Source organism: Octopus sinensis, linkage group LG3 (assembly GCF_006345805.1).
Source record: "Octopus sinensis linkage group LG3, ASM634580v1, whole genome shotgun sequence".
In the NCBI taxonomy this organism is placed as follows: Eukaryota; Metazoa; Mollusca; class Cephalopoda; order Octopoda; family Octopodidae; genus Octopus; species Octopus sinensis.
Window position 1 is genome coordinate 153,580,728 of NC_042999.1, and position 22,500 is coordinate 153,603,227.

At 39.3% G+C, this 22,500-nt stretch overlaps 1 protein-coding gene across 1 annotated transcript in view; it reads left to right on the forward strand.

Annotated features, from left to right (window-relative positions):
* The window catches only part of LOC115209570 (tryptase beta-2-like), a 40,081-nt gene that overhangs the window by 17,359 nt on the left and 222 nt on the right, over nt 1-22,500 (forward strand). Inside the window, exons 3-6 of the mRNA XM_036501499.1 lie at nt 14,007-14,217; nt 16,110-16,243; nt 18,362-18,511; nt 21,725-21,885. Of these exons, the coding sequence (XP_036357392.1) occupies nt 14,007-14,217; nt 16,110-16,243; nt 18,362-18,511; nt 21,725-21,885 (656 nt within the window). The remainder of the gene's footprint in view (nt 1-14,006; nt 14,218-16,109; nt 16,244-18,361; nt 18,512-21,724; nt 21,886-22,500) is intronic.

Here is a 22,500-nt window from a genome sequence, read left to right on the forward strand (position 1 = left end):
GCGTAGCCGTATTTCATCTGCCGTTACGTTCTGGGTAGTAAAGAAATAGGTCTTTCGTCTGCCGCTACTACGTTCTGAGTTCAAATTCCACCGAGGTCGACTTTGCCTTTCATCCTTTCGGGGTCGATTAAATAAGTACCAGTTACACACTGGGGTCGATATAATCGACTTAATCCGTCTGTCTGCCCTTGTTTGTCCTCTCTGTATGTAGCCCCTTGAGAGCAGTAAAGAAATAGGTATTTCATCTGCCGTTACGTTCTGTGTTCAAATTCCGCCGAGGTCAACTTTGCCTTTCATCTTTTCGGGGTCGATTAAGTAAGTACCAGTTACGCACTGGGGTCGATATAATCAACTTAATCCCTTTGTCTCCTTGTTTGTCCTCTTTGTGTTTAGCCACTTGTGGGTAGTAAAGGAATAGGTATTTCGTCTGCCGCTACGTTCTGAGTTCAAATTCCGTCGAGGTCGACTTTGCCTTTTATCCTTTCGGGGTCGAGAAATTAAGTACCAGTTTCGCACTGGGGTCGGTGTAATCGACTTAACCCGTTTGTCTATCCTTGTTTGTCCTCTCTATGTTTAGCTCCTTGTGGGTAGTAAAGAAATAAGAAACGTTAGCACGCCGGGCAAAAAAAATACTTAGCGGGATTTCATCTGTCTTTACGTTCCGAGTTCAAATTCCGCCAAGGTCGACAAGGCCTTTCATCCTTTCTGGGTCGATAAATTAAGTACCAGTTGCATACTGAGGTCGATCTAATCGACTGGAATCCTCCCCTAAAATTTCAGGCATTGTGCCTAGAGTAGAAAAGAATATTTAATTAATATCAGTTCAGGTGAGGATGGCTTTGTACAGTTTTGAAGAAAGTGGAAGTCGATTAAAAAGAACCCAGTGTTCCACTGGTACATTTTTTATCGAGCTCAAACGGAAAAGCTGACATCAGCGAGACTGGAACTCTGAACATTAACGGAAAGAAATGTCGGAAAGCATTTTCTGCAATGTTCTAACGATTCTGTCAAAGAAATTCTTTGTACCAATTAAAACCAAATCAAAAATTGTTCTGCGTTTATTGAATTTTCTGTTGTTGTCTGAGATTGTGATAAATCGCCACACCACAGCATTTATTTAATATGACCAAACATTACACTCACTCCTCACCCCGCTGCATTCTGCATTTAATTAATTTTAATCAGTTTAAATTCAGTGGGTGTCTTGACTGTCTTTTCAAAGCAGAATTAATTAATTTTTCTCATCATTAAGGGTGCGTCATTAGAGTTGATTAAAATATCTTGGAGCACGCAATCAAGTACGTGAGCATTCACATTCCTGTTAAATCATTCCAATTCTTTCTAATTTTTGCACAAGGCCAGCCATTTTGAGGGAAGTGGGAGTCGATTAGATCGACTCCAATGTTCAACTAATGCGTATTTTATCGACCTTGGGAGGATAAAAGGCAAAGTCAACCTCGGCGAAATTTGAACTCGAGACATAAAACCAGAATAAGTACCCCTAAACATATATAGGCGCAGGAGTGGCTGTGTGGTAATTACCTTGCTTACCAACCACATGATTCCGGGTTCAGTACCACTGCGTGGCATCTTGGGCAAGTGTCTTCTACTATAGCCTCGGGCCGACCAAAGCCTTGTGAGTGGATTTGGTAGGCGGAAACTGAGAGGTCCGTCGTATATATGTATATATATATATATATATATATATATATATATATAATATATATATATATATGTGTGTGTGTGTGTTGTGTGTGTGTGTGTGTGTGTGTGTGTGTGTGTGTGTGTTGTGTGTTTGTGTGTCAGAGTTTGTCCCCCCAGCATTGCTTGACAACCGATGCTGGTGTGTTTACGTCTCTGTAACTTAGCGGTTCTGCATAAGGGACCGATAAAATAAGTACTAGGCTTACAAAGAATAAGTCCTGGGGTCGATTTGCTCGACTGAAGGTGGTGCTCCAGAATGGCCGCAGTCAAATGACTGAAACAAGTAAAAGGGTAAAAGAGTGTCCTCGGTGCCTTTTCTTTCCTATTAATTGCTCATGCAGAAGGCGCTTGTGAGTATTTTTTTAAACCTTGAAGATGCATATCCTAAATTTGCAAGCTACCAGTTTATACTGCGACCTTCAGTAACGGCACTTGACGTTCCGATTTCAAACGCCCCCGGGGCCAGTTTTCCCACTCAACCTTCCGTTGTCACAAGAATAATGTTTCAGTAAATAAGTAGAATTATTGATTGGACCGTTGTCCCTATAAGGAAGTATTGCCTTGCGGTATTTCTTGCAGTTCTTTCCGTTCTAAGTTCAAACTCTGCCTCGGTCAACTTTGCCTTTCATCTTTTCAGGGACGCCAAAAGTATCGGCTGGTATCAACTAAATCCCCACCCCCACAAAACTGCTAACCCTGTATCTATAGTAGCAAGGATCGTCATTACTACTACTACTACTACTACTACTACTACTACTACTACTACTACTACCACTACCACTACCACTACTACTATTGCTGCTGCTGCTGTTGTTGCTAAGCAACAAGACGGGTAAGGGTGATTAGGTGATGGTCTAGGGTTTCGGGTCGGGAGACCCCAGACATTGGAAAAATAAACTTTGGTCGTCTTGTTGCAGTCGAGGGCTCTTCGTTGACACCTGACACCACTGGGAGGTGGCCCTCGAAGTCGCTGGAAATGGAGATCTCCAGGTCCAAATTCTTGAACGGCTGCTGCTGCTGCTATCAGGATGCATGGCCTAATGGTTAGGGTGTTACACTCACGATCGCGGGATCGTGGTTTCAGTCCCTGGAGTGGTGCATTGCGTTCTTGAGCAATACCCTTCATCTCAGTTTTTTCTGCGATCATTTCGAGACCTGACTAAAAGTAGAGAATTTTAGTATTTATCAAGTATTGAGATAAACGTCTACACATTCCTAAAAATCTTTGATACCTTTTGTTGTGTCCATTGTGAAACAGAATGATGCTAGTGGTGGTGGTGGTGGTGGTGGTGGTGGTGGTGGTGGTGGAGAAACAAGCGTAAAGACACATACACACATCTATCTATATATCTGGGTGAATGTAGCAAAGATGGCACGTATGAATGACGAAGCCACCTTGACCATAATCCTAAGAACCCAGAAAAATTTAAAACAGAGAGTTACTTACTTCCAAATAAATGTGTTAACATGTGACATTATTGATCGAGGTTACCGTGGTCTTTTGCGTAAGCTTTTCTTTCCACGGATAAACATTATCTGTTTCCCCCTTTACACTTTACATCATGACATTTCTGTGATACACGATCCCTATTGATCATTTTTTTTACGATCCCTTTTGATCGAAAACCTACCCTCGCCCCTTTATTTCTCCCCAAAAAGACAAGCTCTACTTTGTAATTTGTCCCCTCTGTGTTCAGCCCCATGTGGCTAATAAAGAAACATATCTATCTGTTTATCTATCTATCTAGATATGATGGTTGGACTGGTAAGGATGTTCTGATCCTATGACCGTTCACATAGGATCAGATGTTGGACTCTCCCGTCGAGGATGACCTCTCAGTGTTCAGCTTTTACCTAACGACCTGCACAAATAATTGTTTCTAGTGATCAAATGTACGTGCTGTACATCAGCTCTACCTGTCTATCTATCTATCTATCTATCTATCTATCTATCTATCTATCTATCTATCTATCTATCTATCTATCTATCTATCTATCTATCTATCTATCTATCTATCTATCTATCTATCTATCTATCTATCTATCTATCTATCTATATATCTATCTATATATATATATATATTATATATATATGTGTGTGTGTTATATATATATAATATATATATATATATATATATATATAGAGAGAGAGAGAGAGAGAGAAGGAGTGAGAGAGTGATAGATAGATAGATAGATAGATGGATAAATAGATAGATAGATAGATAGATAGATAGATAGATAGATAGATAGATAGATAGATAGATAGATAGATAGATAGATAGATAGATAGATATACATATGCACATGAAGGGTTTCCACACAGTTTCCGTATACCAATTCACTGACAAGGCATTAGGTCAATTGCTGGCATTGGGTTATAGCAGTGCTTTTCAAACTTTTTGCTGGAGCGGAACCCCAAGGAAACATTCCACTGGCTCGAGGAACCCCTGTGCAATAATTTAATAGTCTTATGCACACGTATCTGCACAGGAGAATTAAAAATTACTGCCGATCTTAGCAGTTTTGTAACTTCTTGCGGAACCCCTAGACTGTACTGGCAGAACCCTGGTTGAAAACCACTGGGTTATAGTATAAGACAAGTGCTCAACGTGCCGTGCAGCAGATCAGAACTCAAAACCATGTGCTTTGGATGCAAACCATCCAATCGAACAGTCATGATCTTAATCATAGTCATGCTTGAGAATAATTTTTATAAAATGAAAAACATTTCATTCAATAATCTTTTCAGAAATCCAGTTCTCTTAAGCTTTTCAATTTGGGATACGCTTTAGCGGCCACGATTTCCTTTGACTGTATCCCAGTAAGACATAAAAGTGGGCGTTCTAATGAGTTTATATTGAGAGTTAGCCTACTGGAAATACATTTCTTTATTGCCCACAGGGGTCTAAACATAGAGGGGACAAACAAAGAGATTAAGTCGATTACATCGACCTAGTGCGTAACTGGTACTTTATTTATCGACCCCGAAATGCTGAAAGGCAAATTCAACCTCGGCGGAATTTGAACTCAGAACGTAGCGGCAGACGAAATACCTATTTCCTATTTCTTTACTACCACAAGAGACTAAACACAGGCAAACAAGGAGAGACAAACGGAATAAGTCGATTACATCGACTTCAGTGTGTAACTGGTACTTAATTTATCGACTCCGAAAGGATGAAAGGCAAAGTCGAGCTCGGCAGAATTTGAACTCAGAACGAAATACCTATTTCTTTACTAACCACAAGGGGCTAAACACAGAGAGGACAAACAAGGACAGACAAACGGATTAAGTCGATTATATCGACTCCAGTGCGTAACTGGTACTTATTTAATCGACCCCGAAAGGATGAAAGGCAAAGTCGACCTCGGCGGAATTTGAACACAGAACGTAACGGCAGACGAAATACCTATTTCTTTACTGCTCACAAGGGGCTACACACAGCGAGGACAAATAAGGACAGACAAACGGATTAAGTTGATTATATCAACCCCAGTGCGTAACTGGTACTTATTTTATCGACCCCGAAAGGATGAAAGGCAAAGTCGACCTCGGCGGAATTTGAACACAGAACGTAACGGCAGATGAAATACCTATTTCTTTACTGCTCACAAGGGGCTACACACAGAGAGGACAAATAAGGACAGACAAACGGATTAAGTCGATTATATCAACCCCAGTGCGTAACTGGTACTTATTTTATCGACATCGAAAGGATGAAAGGCAAAGTCGAGTCGGCGGAATTTGAACTCAGAACGTAGCGGCATTTCGCCCTGCGCGCTAACGTTTCTGCCAGCTCAAAAACCACGCAGTTACCGGCTTCTGTATCAAGCGAAATCGACCTCTCTAAATAGTACTTACGGGTTGAAAGCCTCGGAGTAATATTCATTACTGCCAATCGAACAAACAAACAAACAAACTCCTAAATTTCACATGTTTTGACAGACATTCTCTAGAACAATACTCTGTGCAAATCCCAAAATATGGCACCCTAGTCATGACACAACTCAGACTTCTAACTTGTTGTCTATTGAGGTCTCTAGGTGAAATTGGAGTCAACTTGTACAAATACCAAGCAAAAGTCAAATATAATAATCGAAAAATAAGGGGTGTTACCTTTGTTCACGGGTAGAGTTTGAACTCAGAACGTAAAGATGGACGAAAAGCCGCTAAACATTTTGGCTGACGTGCTAACGATCCTGCCACCTAATCCCCTGAATAATAATAATATAATAATAATAATAATAATAATAATAATAATAATAATAATAATAATAATAATAATAATAATAATAATCCTTTCTACTCTCGGCACAAGTTCTGAAATTGTGAGGGAGGGGGCTAGTCGATAACATCAACTCCAGTATTTCACTGATACTTATTTTATCGACTCCGAAGGGTCAAAGGCAAATTGGATCTCGGCGGAATTTGAACTCAGAACGTAAAGATGGACGAAAAGCCGCTAAACATTTTGGCTGACGTGCTAACGATTCTGCCATCTCACCCCCTGTATAATAATAATAATAATAATAATAATAATAATAATAATAATAATAATAATAATAATAATAATAATAATAATATATAATAATAATAATAATAATGATAATAATAAGTCCTCTGATGCAGTTCCAGGCAGTGGCTCTCATGGCTTCTGATCTTAACTGATTGGAAGTGTTATCATGTACATTGTTTTGTCTTGGTATAAAAGATGGGCTACAGCAAATATTCTGCCCATACCACAGATTTGCTGGTCAGTTATTTGACCTTAACTAGTTAAGCATGTCCCTTAGCGGCTGGCGATATGTGCATCGCTGATCACGAGTAGAAGTAGTGGGGAGCATCATAGCCATGTGTTGAGAGGGATTATTTGGGGTTTGGATAATTCACCTCTGGAAACATGGGTGTTTCGCTCAACATCCTTAAACAACCCTTATTCAGGAACCTTTTGAGCGGGATGGGTTATTCGACCAGAAGAAAATTCTAACTGGGCCCCACCTGCAAGGTCAAGTGCTGTTTATCTTGATATGAGATCACCATGTTGTGCACATATGGTTGTGATGCATGTGTCTAGTGTACCCTTATCAGACGGGTTGTCATGATGGGTATACTGGGCTTCGTATATTTATCCCAGTGTCACTTTGATGGCATGCACTGCTCTCTCACTCAATAATAATAATAATAATAATAATATAATAATAATAATAATAATAATAACAATAATAATAATAATAATAATAATAATAAAATGATGATGCTAAGATTCTCTCTGGTCGAACACAACTTCTCTATTCACAAACAATACAGAACAGCCCTTCCTTAATTTTTCTTAAGCCTAATAGTAGTAAACATCTGAATTTTTTTTGACCGATAGGACCCCACCTAAAACAAAAAAAAATATCACTGATGGTGATGATGATAATAATGATAATAATAGTGCTGATAATCTATCTATCTATCTACACACATACACACACTCAAAGAGTTCAACCAACACAAACCTCACCTCGGCTCTATTGTTAACCAAATATGAAAGTATTATTTGACAGGCAAGAACTCTGGCGTTGAAGACAGTCAGCCAACCAACCACCAAGCCAGCCAACGATACAGACAGACACTACTGTGATGGTGATAATGATAAAAAAACAAAAATAACAATAATAAGATACTGCTGTGACTACACATAAAACAATATCATTGATGATGATGGTGGTGATGGTGATGGTGATGATGATAATGATGATGGTAATGGTGGTGATAATGATGATAGTGATAATAATGGTGATGATAATAACAATAATAAGCCGACTACGGCTGCTATAATGGTACGATTATAATTGTAACGGCAATGATGGCCGTCTCCCCACGAGCCAATCAAAGCTATAAAATGATAACATTATCGTAGCACCAAAATGTTTTTGGAAACTAAAAGGAAAACTAAATCAGTATACCAAATCGCTTGTCCTATGGTTAATCTGGAAGCGCGTCCCCCAGGGAAGAGCCAGCCTGGGATCGAAAAGTCATCAACTGGCACAAACTCTTCTCCGAATACGGACATGGATGGTCACTTGAACGGGAAATCCCCCAACTCGAGCCCTCCAAGTTCACCACCACAACCACCACAGAAAGAAAAATGTAAGCGGAACAAATGGACCCGAGAAGAGTATAAAGAAGTAATATACGCTTATTACTATGCATTAGGTAGGCCATCTCAAGAGAGACACACCGCAAACTCTCACAGTATATGGAGAACACGGAATCAAGACAGTAGGCCCTATTTGGACGAGAACAAATTAGCAAATGTGAGGAGGGATATCCTTAGAAATAACAGACTCACAGACAGTGAAATAAGCGCGATCAAGCACGCAACGGAAAATGACATAAATATAAGACACAAAGGAAATGAAGAATCAGGTGAACAGTATAGCCCGCCACGAGGCTTAATTGAAAGACTGCCATCAGACCAAAGTAGGCAAAGGCCTGAAGATACAAGAAATTCTATTGTACCTGTTAAAGATAGCCAGGAAAACGAAAAAACAACAGTAACTGAAGATCTCGCATTTGCTGAAGAACACAGAGTTGTAAGACATACAAGTATGAATGATAGAGAACCACTTCATAAACTCTCAAATACAAACCAAAATAAAAAAACAAATCCAAATTGGCAACTATGTAACAAATGAAATAATACGAGAATTAAAACCTGATTTTACTGAGTTAAATGAAATTATTTACGCTTCTGCTAGGGCAATTGAAACCAGCTGTATGCCCCCGAAAAAAAAAGAAAACAAAACCTGGGAAGAAATCAAACCTGGAGAAGTAAAATTGAAAAAGAGATTGAATTTATGAGAGGGGAAATATCAATATTAAATTAACTAATATGTGGAAATGATGTAAGATCCAGAACAAGAAGAAAGATGAAGAGAAAATTTGGATCCTCACCAAGAGAAGAACTGATATCAATAAAAGAAACGCTGAAACAAAAAGTCCAAGCAAAAGCCCAAATAATACGAAGATTTGAGAAGAGAAACAAGTTTTACAAGCAAAATAAGCTGTTCACATCTAATGCCAAAAAATTCTACAGAGAAATAGGGAAGGAGAAAGTAACCGTTAAAGACCCCCCTCCCATGGAAGAAGTTCAAAACTTTTGGAAAAGGATTTGAGTGACAAAAGAATAACTCCCAAAGAATAACGAAACCAACCTTCCAAAAAACTATCGGCCTATAACCTGTCTATCCACCAAGTATAAAATCCTAACATCTATCCTGGCGGAGAAAACATATGCATTCATGGAGAAGAACGATATTTTCCCCATTGAACAAAAAGGGTGCCGCCGAGGCTCTTACGGATGCAAAGATCAACTGCTAATCAATCGTATGATCCTTGAGAACTGTCACAACAAGCGTAGAAATCTCAGCACCGCATGGATTGACTATAAAAAGGCCTTCGACAGTATACCGCATCCATGGATCTTGAGATCGCAGGACATCTTCAAAATTTCCCCTGTGATTTCAAACTTCCTGAAGCACAATATGTCGTTGTGGAATACGAATCTCCAATTATACCACTCTAATGGAGTACTTGCCTCAGAAAATATAAACATCAACTGTGGAATTTTTCAAGGTGACTCACTTTCACCTTTAATATTCTGCATAGCCCTAATACCCATTACAAGTGAATTAAACAGAACAGGGTATGGGTATAAAATTGCCAATAAAAAAATAAGCCATCTATTTTATATGGATGACTTAAAACTTTATGGTAAAGACAATAATGAACTTGAAGGCCTATTGCGCACGTGAAAGCATTCAGCGATGACATCGGGATGGAGTTTGGACTTGAGAAGTGTGCCAAGGCCACTTTCCAGAAAGGGAAAGTGAAGACCACAATTCAGTCGTGTTAGATGTTGACACAGTCATAAGAGAGCTTGAGCAAGAACAAACATACAAATATTTAGGGATAAATGAAGGCTCTGGTATTCAGCATGCAAGCATGAAAGAGAAAATCAGGAAAATGTTATAGGAGTTCGTGCAGTCCTGAAATCTGAACTAAATGCACGTAACAAGGTGTTAGCTATAAATTCCTTAGCAGTTCCAGTTGTTACTTATAGCTACAATGTGTTGAACTGGAATATGAGTGAAGTAAAGAATATAGATAGGAAAATACGCAAGCTGCTGAGTTGTAATAGGATGCACCACCCAAAGGCAGACGTAGATCGCCTTTACCTCCCCAGAGCCCAAGGAGGTCGAGCCTGATCCAATTTGAACTAGCTTACAAAACAACCACAATTGGACTGGCCAAATATCTCGAATATCGAATGACTGGATGCTAAAGCTCGTGGAAAATCACGAGAGACGAAAGAAGCTTCATTCTATCATAAAGGAAAGCAAAAAATTTGCTATTGATCTCGTGCAGGATTCCCAAACTGAACAACCCGAGGGAAGTACGGCAACTATTGTTGCAAAGAAGGTAAAAATGATGGCAATGAAAAAGCGCACGAGCAATTGGCTGATAGGTGGGAGGAGAAACCTCTGCACGGCAAATATGTGACCCACAGCAAACAAGCTGATGTTGACCAGAAGCAAACCCATCAGTGGCTACGGAGCTCAGGGCTAAAAGCAGAGAGTGAAGGTTTCATCCTGGCTGCTCAAGATCAAAGCCTATTAACCCGGAACTACCAGGCCAATGTGATGAAAAATGGAGCAGATCCAAAATGCCGATTCTGCAACGACATGATTGAAACAGTGGACCACCTAATCTCTGGATGTAAAGTCTTAGCACCAGTGGAGTATAAATTAAGACATGACAGAGTTGGCCAATATCTCCACTGGCTAATAAGTCGGCATTACAATATCAAAACTGCCGACAAGTGGTATAATCACCACCCTGAGGCTGTAACTGAAGGAGAAAATGTAACCATTCTGTGGGACTTTCCAGTACATACAGACCGAACCATCAAGGCCAATAAACCAGATATTGTTGTGAAAGACCAAAACAATAAAGTTTGCTTATTGATCGACATGAGCATCCCCTGTGATCATAATATCTCAGCGAAAGAGTTTGACAAGCTCAGAAAATATAAAGACCTACTCATTGAAATTGAGAAAATGTGGCATCTCAAGGCGGTTACAATACCAGTGATCGTAGGAGCACTAGGAATGATCAAGAAGGGAACCGAAAATTATATGAGAATGATCCCTGGCTTACCATCCCTGCAAGAAGTGCAAAAGAATGTCTTAACTGGTACATCACACGTATTGAGAAGAGCATTGTCGATGTGAGAACTGTTGCTGCTCATGTATTTTAATTTAACTTTAAAAAAAAAAAAAAAAAAGAACGAACTACTGAGTTTGGTTTAATGGCCTACCAATGTATACTATGAGTTTCTTTGCCCTAGGAGTCGGGAAGACACTCGGCAAGAAATGGAAGCAAATTTGAAAGAAGAAAAAAAAAATAATAATAATAATAATAATAATAATAATAATAATAATAATAATAATAATAATAATAATAATAATAAGAAGAAGAAGAAGAAGAAGAAGAAGAAGAAGAACAACAACAACAACAACAACAACAACAACTGAAGAGGTCACCCAGGCACTGCAAAACTAAGCAACTGGAAGGCACCTGGGCATGACAAGATCCCCAAATTCTGGTTGAAATATCTAACAGGAATGCACGAAAAGCTGGCTGAAAATTTTAACAACATACTGGCAGAGCCAGAGACAATGCCTGAATGGCTCACGAAGGGGAAAACCATCTTAATTCCCAAATAGAATGAGACAGCAAAACCAGAAAACTACAGACCTATAACCTGTCTCCCTACAATGTGCAAAGCATTTACTGCAGTAATATCACAAAGATTGAACAAGCACCTGGACGAAAACAACCTGTTTCCAGAAGAGCAGAAAGGATGCCGAAAAGGCTCATAAGGCTGTAAAGATCAACTAATGATCAATAAAGCCATAACTGAAGACAGCCACAGAAAGAAGAAAGGCCTCAGTATGGCCTGGATCGACTACAAAAAGGCGTTTGATAGCATCCCCCACACAGGGATTCTCGAAACACTAGCCATGAACAAAGTTGCACCAACAATTATAAAGTACATAGGACACTCTATGAATAAATGGCAAACAGTGCTACAGCGCCAAACAAAAGAGGGACTTGTGAAAACCAAAGCCATCCCCATTAGAAGAGGAATATTCCAGGGAGATACACTCTCTCCACTCCTTTTCTGCTTGCCACTGTCACCTCTATCGGATATGCTAAACAGAACTGGATGCGGATATAAATGTTACGGCAAAAAGATCAGCCACCTTTTATGTATGGATGACCTAAAACTATACGCTACAAATGACAAACAGCTGGAAACACTACTAAAGACAGTTCATGGATTTACCAAAGAAATAGATATGAAATTTGGATTAGAAAAATGCGCCAAAGTAACCCTGAAAAGAGGAAAACTAATTATGAGTAGCAACACCACACTAGATAAAACCAATGAAATAAAAGAATTAGACCAAAGCCAAACTTACAAATACTTAGGAATCCATGAACTAGATAAGACACAACACACACAAATGAAAGAGAAAATAAAAAAAAGAATATTATAGACGAGTTAGATCAATACTGAAAACAGAGCTCAATGCTAAAAACAAGATAATAGGTATCAACACTTTAGCTGTCCCAGTTATAAGTTACAGCTACAATATCCTTAACTGGACACTAAATGAACTGACCAAAATAGATAGGAAAACAAGAAAAATAATGACAGGATCTAGGATGCATCACCCAAAATCTGACATAGAAAGGCTATATATACAACGTATAGATGGTGGTAGAGGCCTTATACAGCTGGAAAACTACTATGAAATAAACACCATAGGACTGCAAAAATATCTACTTCAGAAGAAGGAAAACTGATACAAATAGCGGCAAAACACGAGCAAAACAAAAAACTGTTCTCAGTATTTAAGGAAGCTGACAAATACAAACAAGAAATCATACCACCGAATAAATATGAAGAAGAAGAAGAAGAAGAAGAAGAAGAAGAAGAAGAAGAAGAAGAAGAAGAAGAAGAAGAAGAAGAAGAAGAAGAAGAAGAAGAAGAAGAAGAAGAAGAAGAAGAAGAAGAAGAAGAAGATGTATAAACAACAAAAGCTATAAAACAAATGAAATCCAAACTAAAAATAGAACAGCAAGGAACCATGATAAAACGATGGCAAGAAAAGCCCCTTCATGGCAAATACCGGACTAAACTAAATGCAAAAGAAATAGATAAAGAAAATCCCAACAATGGTTGAGAAGCTCAGGACTCAAAGCAGAGACAGAAGGATTTTTAATTGAAGCACAAGACCAAAGCCTCCCCACCAGAAATTACCAAAAACATATAATGAAAAGAAATATAACAAGTAACTGCAGAATATGTGGAGATGGACAAGAAACAATAAATCATATTATCTCTGGCTGCCCAGTCCTGGCTAAGAGGGAATATATTCAGAGTTGGGACCTATATACACTGGAAGCTATGCCAACATTATGGAATAACAACAGAAAAAAGATGGTATAGGCACACAACATAAAAGTTCACAGAAAACGAGAAAGCAACCATACTCTGGGATATGCCAATACAGACAGATAGAGAAATTAAGGCCAACAGACCAGATATAGTTGTCAGAGATCATGAAGAAAAAAATGTTTTCTAATTAATGCATCAATACCAGCGTATGACAACGTGTCTCTAAAAGAAATGGAGAAACTTTCAAAATACAAAGACCTGGAAATAGAGGTAACCAGAATGTGGAATCTAAAAGCAGAAACAATTCCCATCATAATAGGTGTATTAGGCATGATAAAAAAATATTCAGACAAATACATAACAAAAACACCTGGACTTACAAACACATATAACATACAGAAAATTGCACTACTAGGCACTGCACACATACTACGCAGAACACTTTCCATACAATAACCATCAGAGCATCACAACAAATCACAGCACATACCCAAGGCACACAGAGCTGCGCTCGGTAGTGAAGTGAAAGCACGATATAAAAAATATATTTCTGAATAATACTAATAATAATAATAATAATAATAATCCTTTCTACTAAAGGCACAAGGCCTGAAATTTGTGAGATTGCATTGACCCCAATGTTACACTGGTACTTGATTTATCGACCCCGAAAGAATGAAATGCAAATTCGGCCTCGGCATAATCTGAAATAATAACGTAAATCCAGAAGAAATGCCGCTAAGCATTTTGCCCGACACACTAAAAATTTTTTTCTCGTTTCAGGTGAGATTTGTGGGCGAAAGCTTCACCACCGTCACAATAGAAGGAAAAGAGTTATTGGTGGCGGCAGAATATTTCCTGGCGACTTTCCTTGGTTGGTGTCCTTATATTTCGAAGGGAATCATCCTTTCCAAGTAAAATCCGGTTTCAAACATCTTTGCGGTGGCACTTTAATCCACCCACAGTGGGTCTTATCTGCTGCACACTGTTTTGAGTAAGTTTCAATACATATATATTTATATATATACATTTTAACTGAGAAATCCGAAATAAAATTTTATTTTGTACAAGTGACGCACCCTGATGGTAAGCTATCATAAGGAAGGCAATCCCTTCTAGATCACGTTTAGTGGAGAATATTACTCGTTTGAATTTTAAATCAAGGAGTAATGAAGAGGCACAGACCATACACATTTAATATTTCTCTTTCCTACATATTAAAAAGGTCTTAAAATTTCTAGCCATAGGCATCTATGTGTAGTACCATTTCATCCTTATTTGAAATCGTCCGCATGGCATAACCCTAAGCAAATAAATCACTTTTATGTGTATCTTTATATTTTATCTTTTACTTGTTTTAGGCATTAGACTACGGCCATGCTGGGGTATCGCTTTGAAGAACTTTTAATCAAATGAATCGATTTCAGTACTTAATATTTAAAGCCTGGTAGTTATTCTATCGGTCTCTTTGGCCGAGTCGCTAAGTTATACACCAACACCGGTTGACGTAAATGCACCAACACCAGTTGTTAAGCGATGGTGGGGAACAAACGCAGACTCGCAAGCACACGAGCTCGCGCGCGCACACATACATACATATACGACGGGCTTCTTTCAGTTTCCGTCTACAAAATTCACTTACAAGCATTTGGTCGGCCCGATGATATAGTAAAAAACACTGCGCTAAGGTTCCACGCAGTGAGACTGAACCCAGAACCATGTGACTGGGAAGCAAGCGTCTTAACCACACAGCCACCGGATATCAGAGTCATCTTCTCTGGGTTTTTGTCTTTTATTCTTTTACTTGTTTCACTCATTTGACTGCGGCCATGCTGGAGCACAGACTTTAGTCGAACAAATCAACTCCAGGACTTATTCTTTGTAAGCCTAGTACTTATTCTATCGGTCTCTTTTACCGAACCGCTAAGTTACGGGGACGTAAACACACCGACATCGGATGTCAAGTGATGGTAGAGTGACAATCACACACACACATAAACACACACATATATATACGACGGGCTTCTTTTCAGTTTCTGTCCACCAAATCTACTCACAAGGCTTCGGTCGGCCCGAGGCTATAGTAGAAGACACTTGCCCAAAGTGCCGATTGAACTCGGAACCATGTGATTACAGGCAAGATTTTTACCACACAGCCACACCGTGTTTATAAATTGCAATGCCTCTCCTTCTTGCGCTCTCTCTCACTCTTTCTATCTGCATGTGTATATTTCTGCGCGCGAATGCATGTATGTGGGTTATGAGCGGGTGTGTGTTTGCCTCGAATGCCAAGAGGTTCTCTTGCCAAAACAAGGCTGAATGTCCAGTCAGCTGTGCTAAATCATCTACATCCAAACAACTCCATTAAACTTTTTATTCCGATTACGATGTACCTACTTTCACAAGTGCCACATCAATTGACATATAAAAAATGGTTGTCACGCAATTTTATACTATGGTTACCAGAGATTGGGATAATGGTGACAGAAAACTGGAAGTAAAAAAGAATTTTTTAGTTCCAGCTTAGTTCCAAGGAAATTAAGTATGCCTAATTATATACAACCTTAAGACCAATATTACTGACTAATTTACGATAAAAGAAGCAAAGTTTTCTTGTCAAATCAGTGTTGTCTTTGTTGGTGTCTGGTACTGAAGAGAAATAACGAGTTCGAAATTCATTCACCAATGCAATAGAAATTGCTCTAAACTGACTATGCTGTTTTATTGCGCTTGGATCTAAAGAAAGACTTTTCTTCACGACAAAATGTAGTCAAAGGTCTTTTCCGGTTAAAATATCTTTCATACTTGAACAAGATTTAAGCGCGTAAAATTCTATGTTTATCTCGTGGTTTTAGATTAACTTTATTGTTGTTTCATTTCTGGTAGCGCGATCGCGTTCAACCATCTTAATGATACCAATTATTGGACAGTTGTAGCTGGTGAATACGACTTGAGGAAAAATGAAAGCTATGAACAGTTTAGAGCCGTCGAAAAAATCATCAGACATGAAAACTCTACAAGTAAGTTTTCTTTTTCTGTTTTCTATTTAATTCCTTTAAATTTTGGCACAAGGCCAGCAATTTTTGTGGAAGGAAGCAAGTCGATTACATCCACCAACGTACTTTACTGGTACTTTATTTTATCGTCTCCAAAATTACGAAAAGCGAGGTCAACCTAGGTGGTGGCACTTGGAATCAAAATTTATGCCGCTAAGCATTTCGTCCGGCGTATCAACGATTTTTGATAGCTTGCCGCTTTCCTTTTAGTATCAACATTTTCGCAATATCCGTTCACAGAGAAAACCGATTATTTTTCTGAGTCAGTTAAGGGGAAATACGTGCCTATAACACTTTAAAGAGCATCCAACAGTGGTGGGAAAAGAAGTGGAAAGGATCTTTAAACTGGTGGCTTAGCTTGAATGCTTACAAAAGTGGTTGGTCAGCTAAGGGCTACCAAAGTAAGAGGTGGGGTATCAAACCGGGTGGTTGTGATTTAAGTCTACCACCCACGAAGGCCATGACGTCTCCTCAATGCACCGCCCCTGGAGTGATATTTTAAAAAATCCATTCTGAAATGGTGAATGGCAATGTTGACCACAAGGCAAAATTGATCTCGAGAAAAAGTTGATTTTCAGACAAAGTTGATTTCAAGACAAAGATGATCTCGAGAGAAAGTTGATCTCGGGACAATGTTGATCTCCAGACAATGTTGGTCTCGAGAAAAAGTTGATCTCCAGACAAAGTTGATCTCGAGAAAAAGTTGATCTCGAGACAGAGTTGATCTCGAGACAAACTTGATTTTGAGACAGGGTTCATCTCGAGACAAAGTTAATTTTGAGACAAAATTGATCTGAAGACAAAGCTGATCTCGAGAAAAGTTGATTTTGAGACAAAGTTGATCGCGAGACAAAGTTGATCTTGAGGCAATGTTGACTTCGAGCGAAATTTGATCTCGTACTATCTTCATTGAATTTACAATTTTCACTCAACTCGTTCCTTGAAAGAAATTTCCTTAATATTTTTCGAAATTTTCAGGTGGTTCATTAAAAACATTAAATCTTCAAATTGTAAACTAATTTCTAAGCTTAAATGTCTTTTTGACACAAACTTTTGATGGGAATGACTGTGTCGTTATGAAGTTTGCTTTACAACCATGTGGTATCGGGTTCAGTCTCACTGTGCAGTACCTTGTGCAAGAGCCTTCTTCTATAACCATGGGCCGACTAATAACTTATAAGTGAGTTTAGTGTCGTGTGTACGATTTGAGGGAAACACGCACTCACACACGCACGCACATATATATACCTCCAAACACTTACACACACACACATATATATATATATATGTATATATATATATATATATATATATATATATATATACATACACATACATACACACACACACACTCACATACATATACACACAACTATACATGCATATATACATACACACTCATAAATGTATGCTCACCCCCACACACACACTGACACATATATATACATACACACACACACTCACATATATACACACAAGTATACATACATATATATATACACACACACGTATATATACATACATATGATGTGTGTGTGTGTGAGAGTGTCTGTGCTTATCACTTCACATCACTTGACAATCGTTTTACATTCCACTAACAAAGTGTTCGCTTCAAATTGTGGCACAAGGGGGAGCAATTTTAGAGAAGGGGCCAAGTTGATTAAATCTATCCCACTATTCAACTGATACTTATTTTAATTGACCCCAAAAAGATGAAGGGCAAACTCAACCTACCCGATGGAATTTGAACTCAGAACGTAGACAGACGAAATGCTGCTAGGCATTTTATCCGGCGTGCTAATGAGTCTGCCAGCTCGCCGCACTAAATTCTATTAACAGGATATTAATCAACCAGAGACTATAATAAAAGATACTAGTCCAGTGTCGTGTAGTGGGATCGAACACAGAATTACGTGGTTGCAAACAGCCTTCTTAACCACACAGCCATGCCCTTTTCCTTTCTTTCTTTCTTTATTTATTTATTTATTTATTTATTTCTTCCTATCGAATTTTATTCATAACTTATCTACGTTTTCTCGTATTTTTTTTTTATTTTCAAATTTCCTGCCGTGGCTACCACAGTAAAACCTCTCAAATATGACATTGCATTATTGAAACTGCAAGAACCTGTCGTTATTAGCAAGTACGTCAATACGATTTGCCTTTACAAGAACGAGTCTTTCATTGTGGGTGAGACGTGTACTATTACCGGATGGGGTACCCATTCTACCTGTAAGTTAGTCGCCATTTTCTTTTTATTTTCCTCTCTTGTGCTCATTAAGTAGACAGGCAGGCAAATAGAAATAGGCTTTATAATTATATTTACATGGAATATAAGGTACAAAGTACAAAATATAAATAAACTTAAGTTATGTAATAGCCTTATCTGACAGCCGTTTTGGGTGAAGCATGGCTTATGCCGTAACCGCGTTCAAACAGAACAAAGACCCGTAATGTTGTAGGTGTGTGTGGAATAGCACAAGTTCCTACGAATCCGTGTGGCAAGGCCATGTCACCCTCGCCGGAAAAATGTGGCAAAAATCTTTCAGCCAGAGAGAAGTCGCCATATTTTTTTCGGATGTGCTATCTCCGAAAAGCACGTGTTTTATTTAATACCCGGTGGACAATCGATTCATTAGATCGGCTGAAATAGATAAATAATATGACATACTTTGATATCTGTCTATCTATCTAGCTATTTATCAAGACTAGAGTCCACAGTGATCCGTAGGTAGGCGAGGTGCAGCCAGAGGGTAAATGTCGCCATGATAGATCGTTAGCCACAACACACATTTTATTTCTCTCCTTGTTTCTCTCCTTGTTTTTTTCTGTGTTCCTTTCTGTAGAAGAGCGTACGCTCGAAACGTAAAATACTTTTTCTATTCCTGAGCGTTATAGTAATACATCTGTTTGTTTTGTACACCACCTGTCTTCGTCTTTTGTTTTTTTCGTAAACTCTCCCTATCTATCTATCTATCTATCTATCTATCTATCTATCTATCTATCTACCAAAATACATACATACATACATACATACATACATACATACATACATACATACATACATACATACATACATACATACATACATACATACATACATATATATGACACTCCGTTCGTTATAACGACGAGTGTTTCAGTTGATTCGATCAACGGGTCAGGCTGCTCTTGAAATTAACCCGCAACTGGCTGAGTACTCCACAGACACGCGTACCCAAAATGTAGTTCTCGGTGAGACTCACCATGACACAGAATGTGATAAGGGTGGCCCTTTTTGAAACACAGGTATTACTCATTTTTTTGCCAGCTGAGTGGACTGGCGTAATGTGGAATAAGGTGTCTTGTTTAAAGAAACAACACCCCGCCAGGAATCGAACTCACGACCTTGCGATCGTGAGCCGATTACGCTAACCACTAAGCCACGTTTTCGCACACACACGTTATATGTACACAGATGTGACAGAAGTAAATAGACATCCTTATAATCATTAAAATTTATTTAAATCTGAAATTATACATTCAAATTATTTATTAATTGTTATAATGAGAATATTTAATATTTAGTGGACATGCCCTTTGCATTTTTTAATGCAAGGACCCTATTAGGCATGTTACTGATTAGATGACGAATATTCTCTTGCGGAATTTCTAGCCAAGTTTCATGCAGTAATCTCAAAAGATCTGACTTTGAAGATGCTTTCTTGTTCTTTTTTTGAAGTGTCCTGTCCACTATGTCCCAGAGGTGTTCTATAGGGCTCATATCTGGTGACTGGCTTGTCTATGGAAGCTTTTTAATGCCATTCTCATCCAACAAATCTTGGGTCACTACTGGAGACGATAGGAAGGAGTCCTTTCTGCAATATGGACACATATTTATTTGAGTTTATGTTTCTATTACACTCCACCAGCTCTGATCAACCATTCCTCCAAATTGCTCCCCAGACCATCGCAGAATAGCTGCCGTGTTTCATTGTTGGCTGCAATCGTTTCACATCAAATTCTTGATCACAGAGTCTCCAGACCCACATTTGACCGCTGTCAGGAAATTCAGCAAATTTAGACTCATCAGTGGATATGACAGTGTCCCAAAACGCTAGTGGCCTCTCCACCATCTCACTGGCTCAGTCTTTTCTCCGCTTGATGTTGGCTGGTCGAAGAAGTGGCTTCCTTCTTGTTGCTCTGCCATAGTTACCAAGTTCAGAGACTGACATCAACCTGTTCTGCTATGCCAGAGGCCTTGCAACGAGGATTATCCTCCACACTTCTCTTGGTAAAGAGAAGGGTCCTATCAGAGGGTGATGTGGTGAGGTGATGTGGACCCTCCGGTGAATAGCACAATTACTCTATTAAATGTAAGGCGGCGAGCTGGCAGAAACGTTAGCACGCCGGGCGAAATGCGTTGCCGTATTTCGCCTGTCGTTACGTTCCGAGTTCAAATTCCGCCGAGGTCGACTTTGCCTTTCATCCTTCCGGGGTCGATAAATTAAGTACCAGTTACGCACTGGGGTCGATGTAATCGACTTAATCCATTTGTCTGTCCTTGTTTGTCTCCTCTGTGTTTAGCCCCTTGTGGGTAGTAAAGAAATATATTAAATGTAGAAAGCGGGATCCTAAGGTTTTCTGCGATTTTACGCTGACTATGTCCACCTTCAGAATGACCCACAATACGGCCTCTTTGGAATTCAGACAGTTCCAAGGCTTCTTTTGTACATGGCATGATTAAACTGTCACATATAGAACCTGAAACATAAAAATATCAATTAATAAAGAATATAAACTTTAACAACTCAGAATAAACATAAAACGATGTCTTATGGCGTGTCTATTTACTTCTGTTATGTTTGTGTGTGTGTGTGTGTGTGTGTGTGTGTGTGTGTGTGTGTGTGTTGTGTGTGTGTGTGTGTGTGTATGTGTTATGTGTGTGTGTGTGTGTGTGTATTATGTGTGTGTGTGCGTTTATACAGTATGTATGTATATGTGTGATGAGGTTTATTTGTCCTGCCACTACCATCGCTGTATGAAACTAACGAGGACGTAAACGAACTGGTGATGGTTTCTTTACGTCCCCGTTTAAGGCGGCGAACTGGCAGAATCGTTAGCACGTCGGGCGAAATGCTTAGCGGTATTTCGGCTGCCGTAACGTTGTGAGTTCAAATTCCGCCGAGGTCGACTTTGCCTTTCATCCTTTCGGGGTCGATAAATTAAGCACCAGTTACGCACTGGGGTCGATGTAATCGACTAAATACCTATGTCTGTCCTTGTTTGTCCCCTCTGTGTTTAGCCCCTTGTGGGTAATAAAGAAATAGGTTTCTTTACGTCCCCGTTACTTTATCAGCTCCATAAATGAAACCGACTCTATCGATGTGATCCATTTTTTAAAATTATTATTGTGTTATTTATTGATATCCCTACTCTCATTCATTATATTTCCTTTCTTTACAGACGGCAAAGGTTCTGCAATACCTTACCAAACGAGTTTAGATATCATTTATGACGCAGTCTGCGAAGCAAGAGTGTTTACTCTGCCAGACGAGGGACGAAATTCGTATACATTTTATGACGGTGCTTTCTGTGCCAGCGGCTACTCCAAAGATGCCTGTTACGTAACTGTCATTTTCTTGTTATTATTTCATTACACGTGGAGGCGCAATGGCCCAGTGGTTAGGGCAGCGGACTCGTGGTCGTAGGATCGCGGTTTCGATTCCCAGACCGGGCGTTGTGGGTGTTTATTGAGCGAAAACACCTAAAGCTCCACGAGGCTCCGGCAGGGGTGGTGGTGGCGATCCCTGCTGTACTCTTTCTCCACAACTTTCTCTCACTGTTTGATCTGCTGGCCTGCTCGCTTAGCCAGCGGGGTGGCGTCAATTGAAGGCTAAAACAATGCGAAGCGCATTGTAACCAGCGATGTGTAAAAACATCGGTCACGGTGATCACGGTGGTGTGCGTGACTGAGTAGGGAATTCGGCTCACGATCGTAAGGACGTGTGTTCGAATCCCGGTTTCGCCTTATGTCTTTGAGTAAGAGACTATATTCCTCTGTGACACGCCAAATCTCCCCGAGAACTACTTTACGAGAATGCATGTCTGTGGAGTACTCAGCCACCTGCACGTCAATTTAACGAGTTGACTGCTGTTCCGTTGATCGGATCAGCTAGAACACTCGTCGTCGTAACCGACGGAGTACCGGTTTAATAACGAAATGCATATATATCATGTTG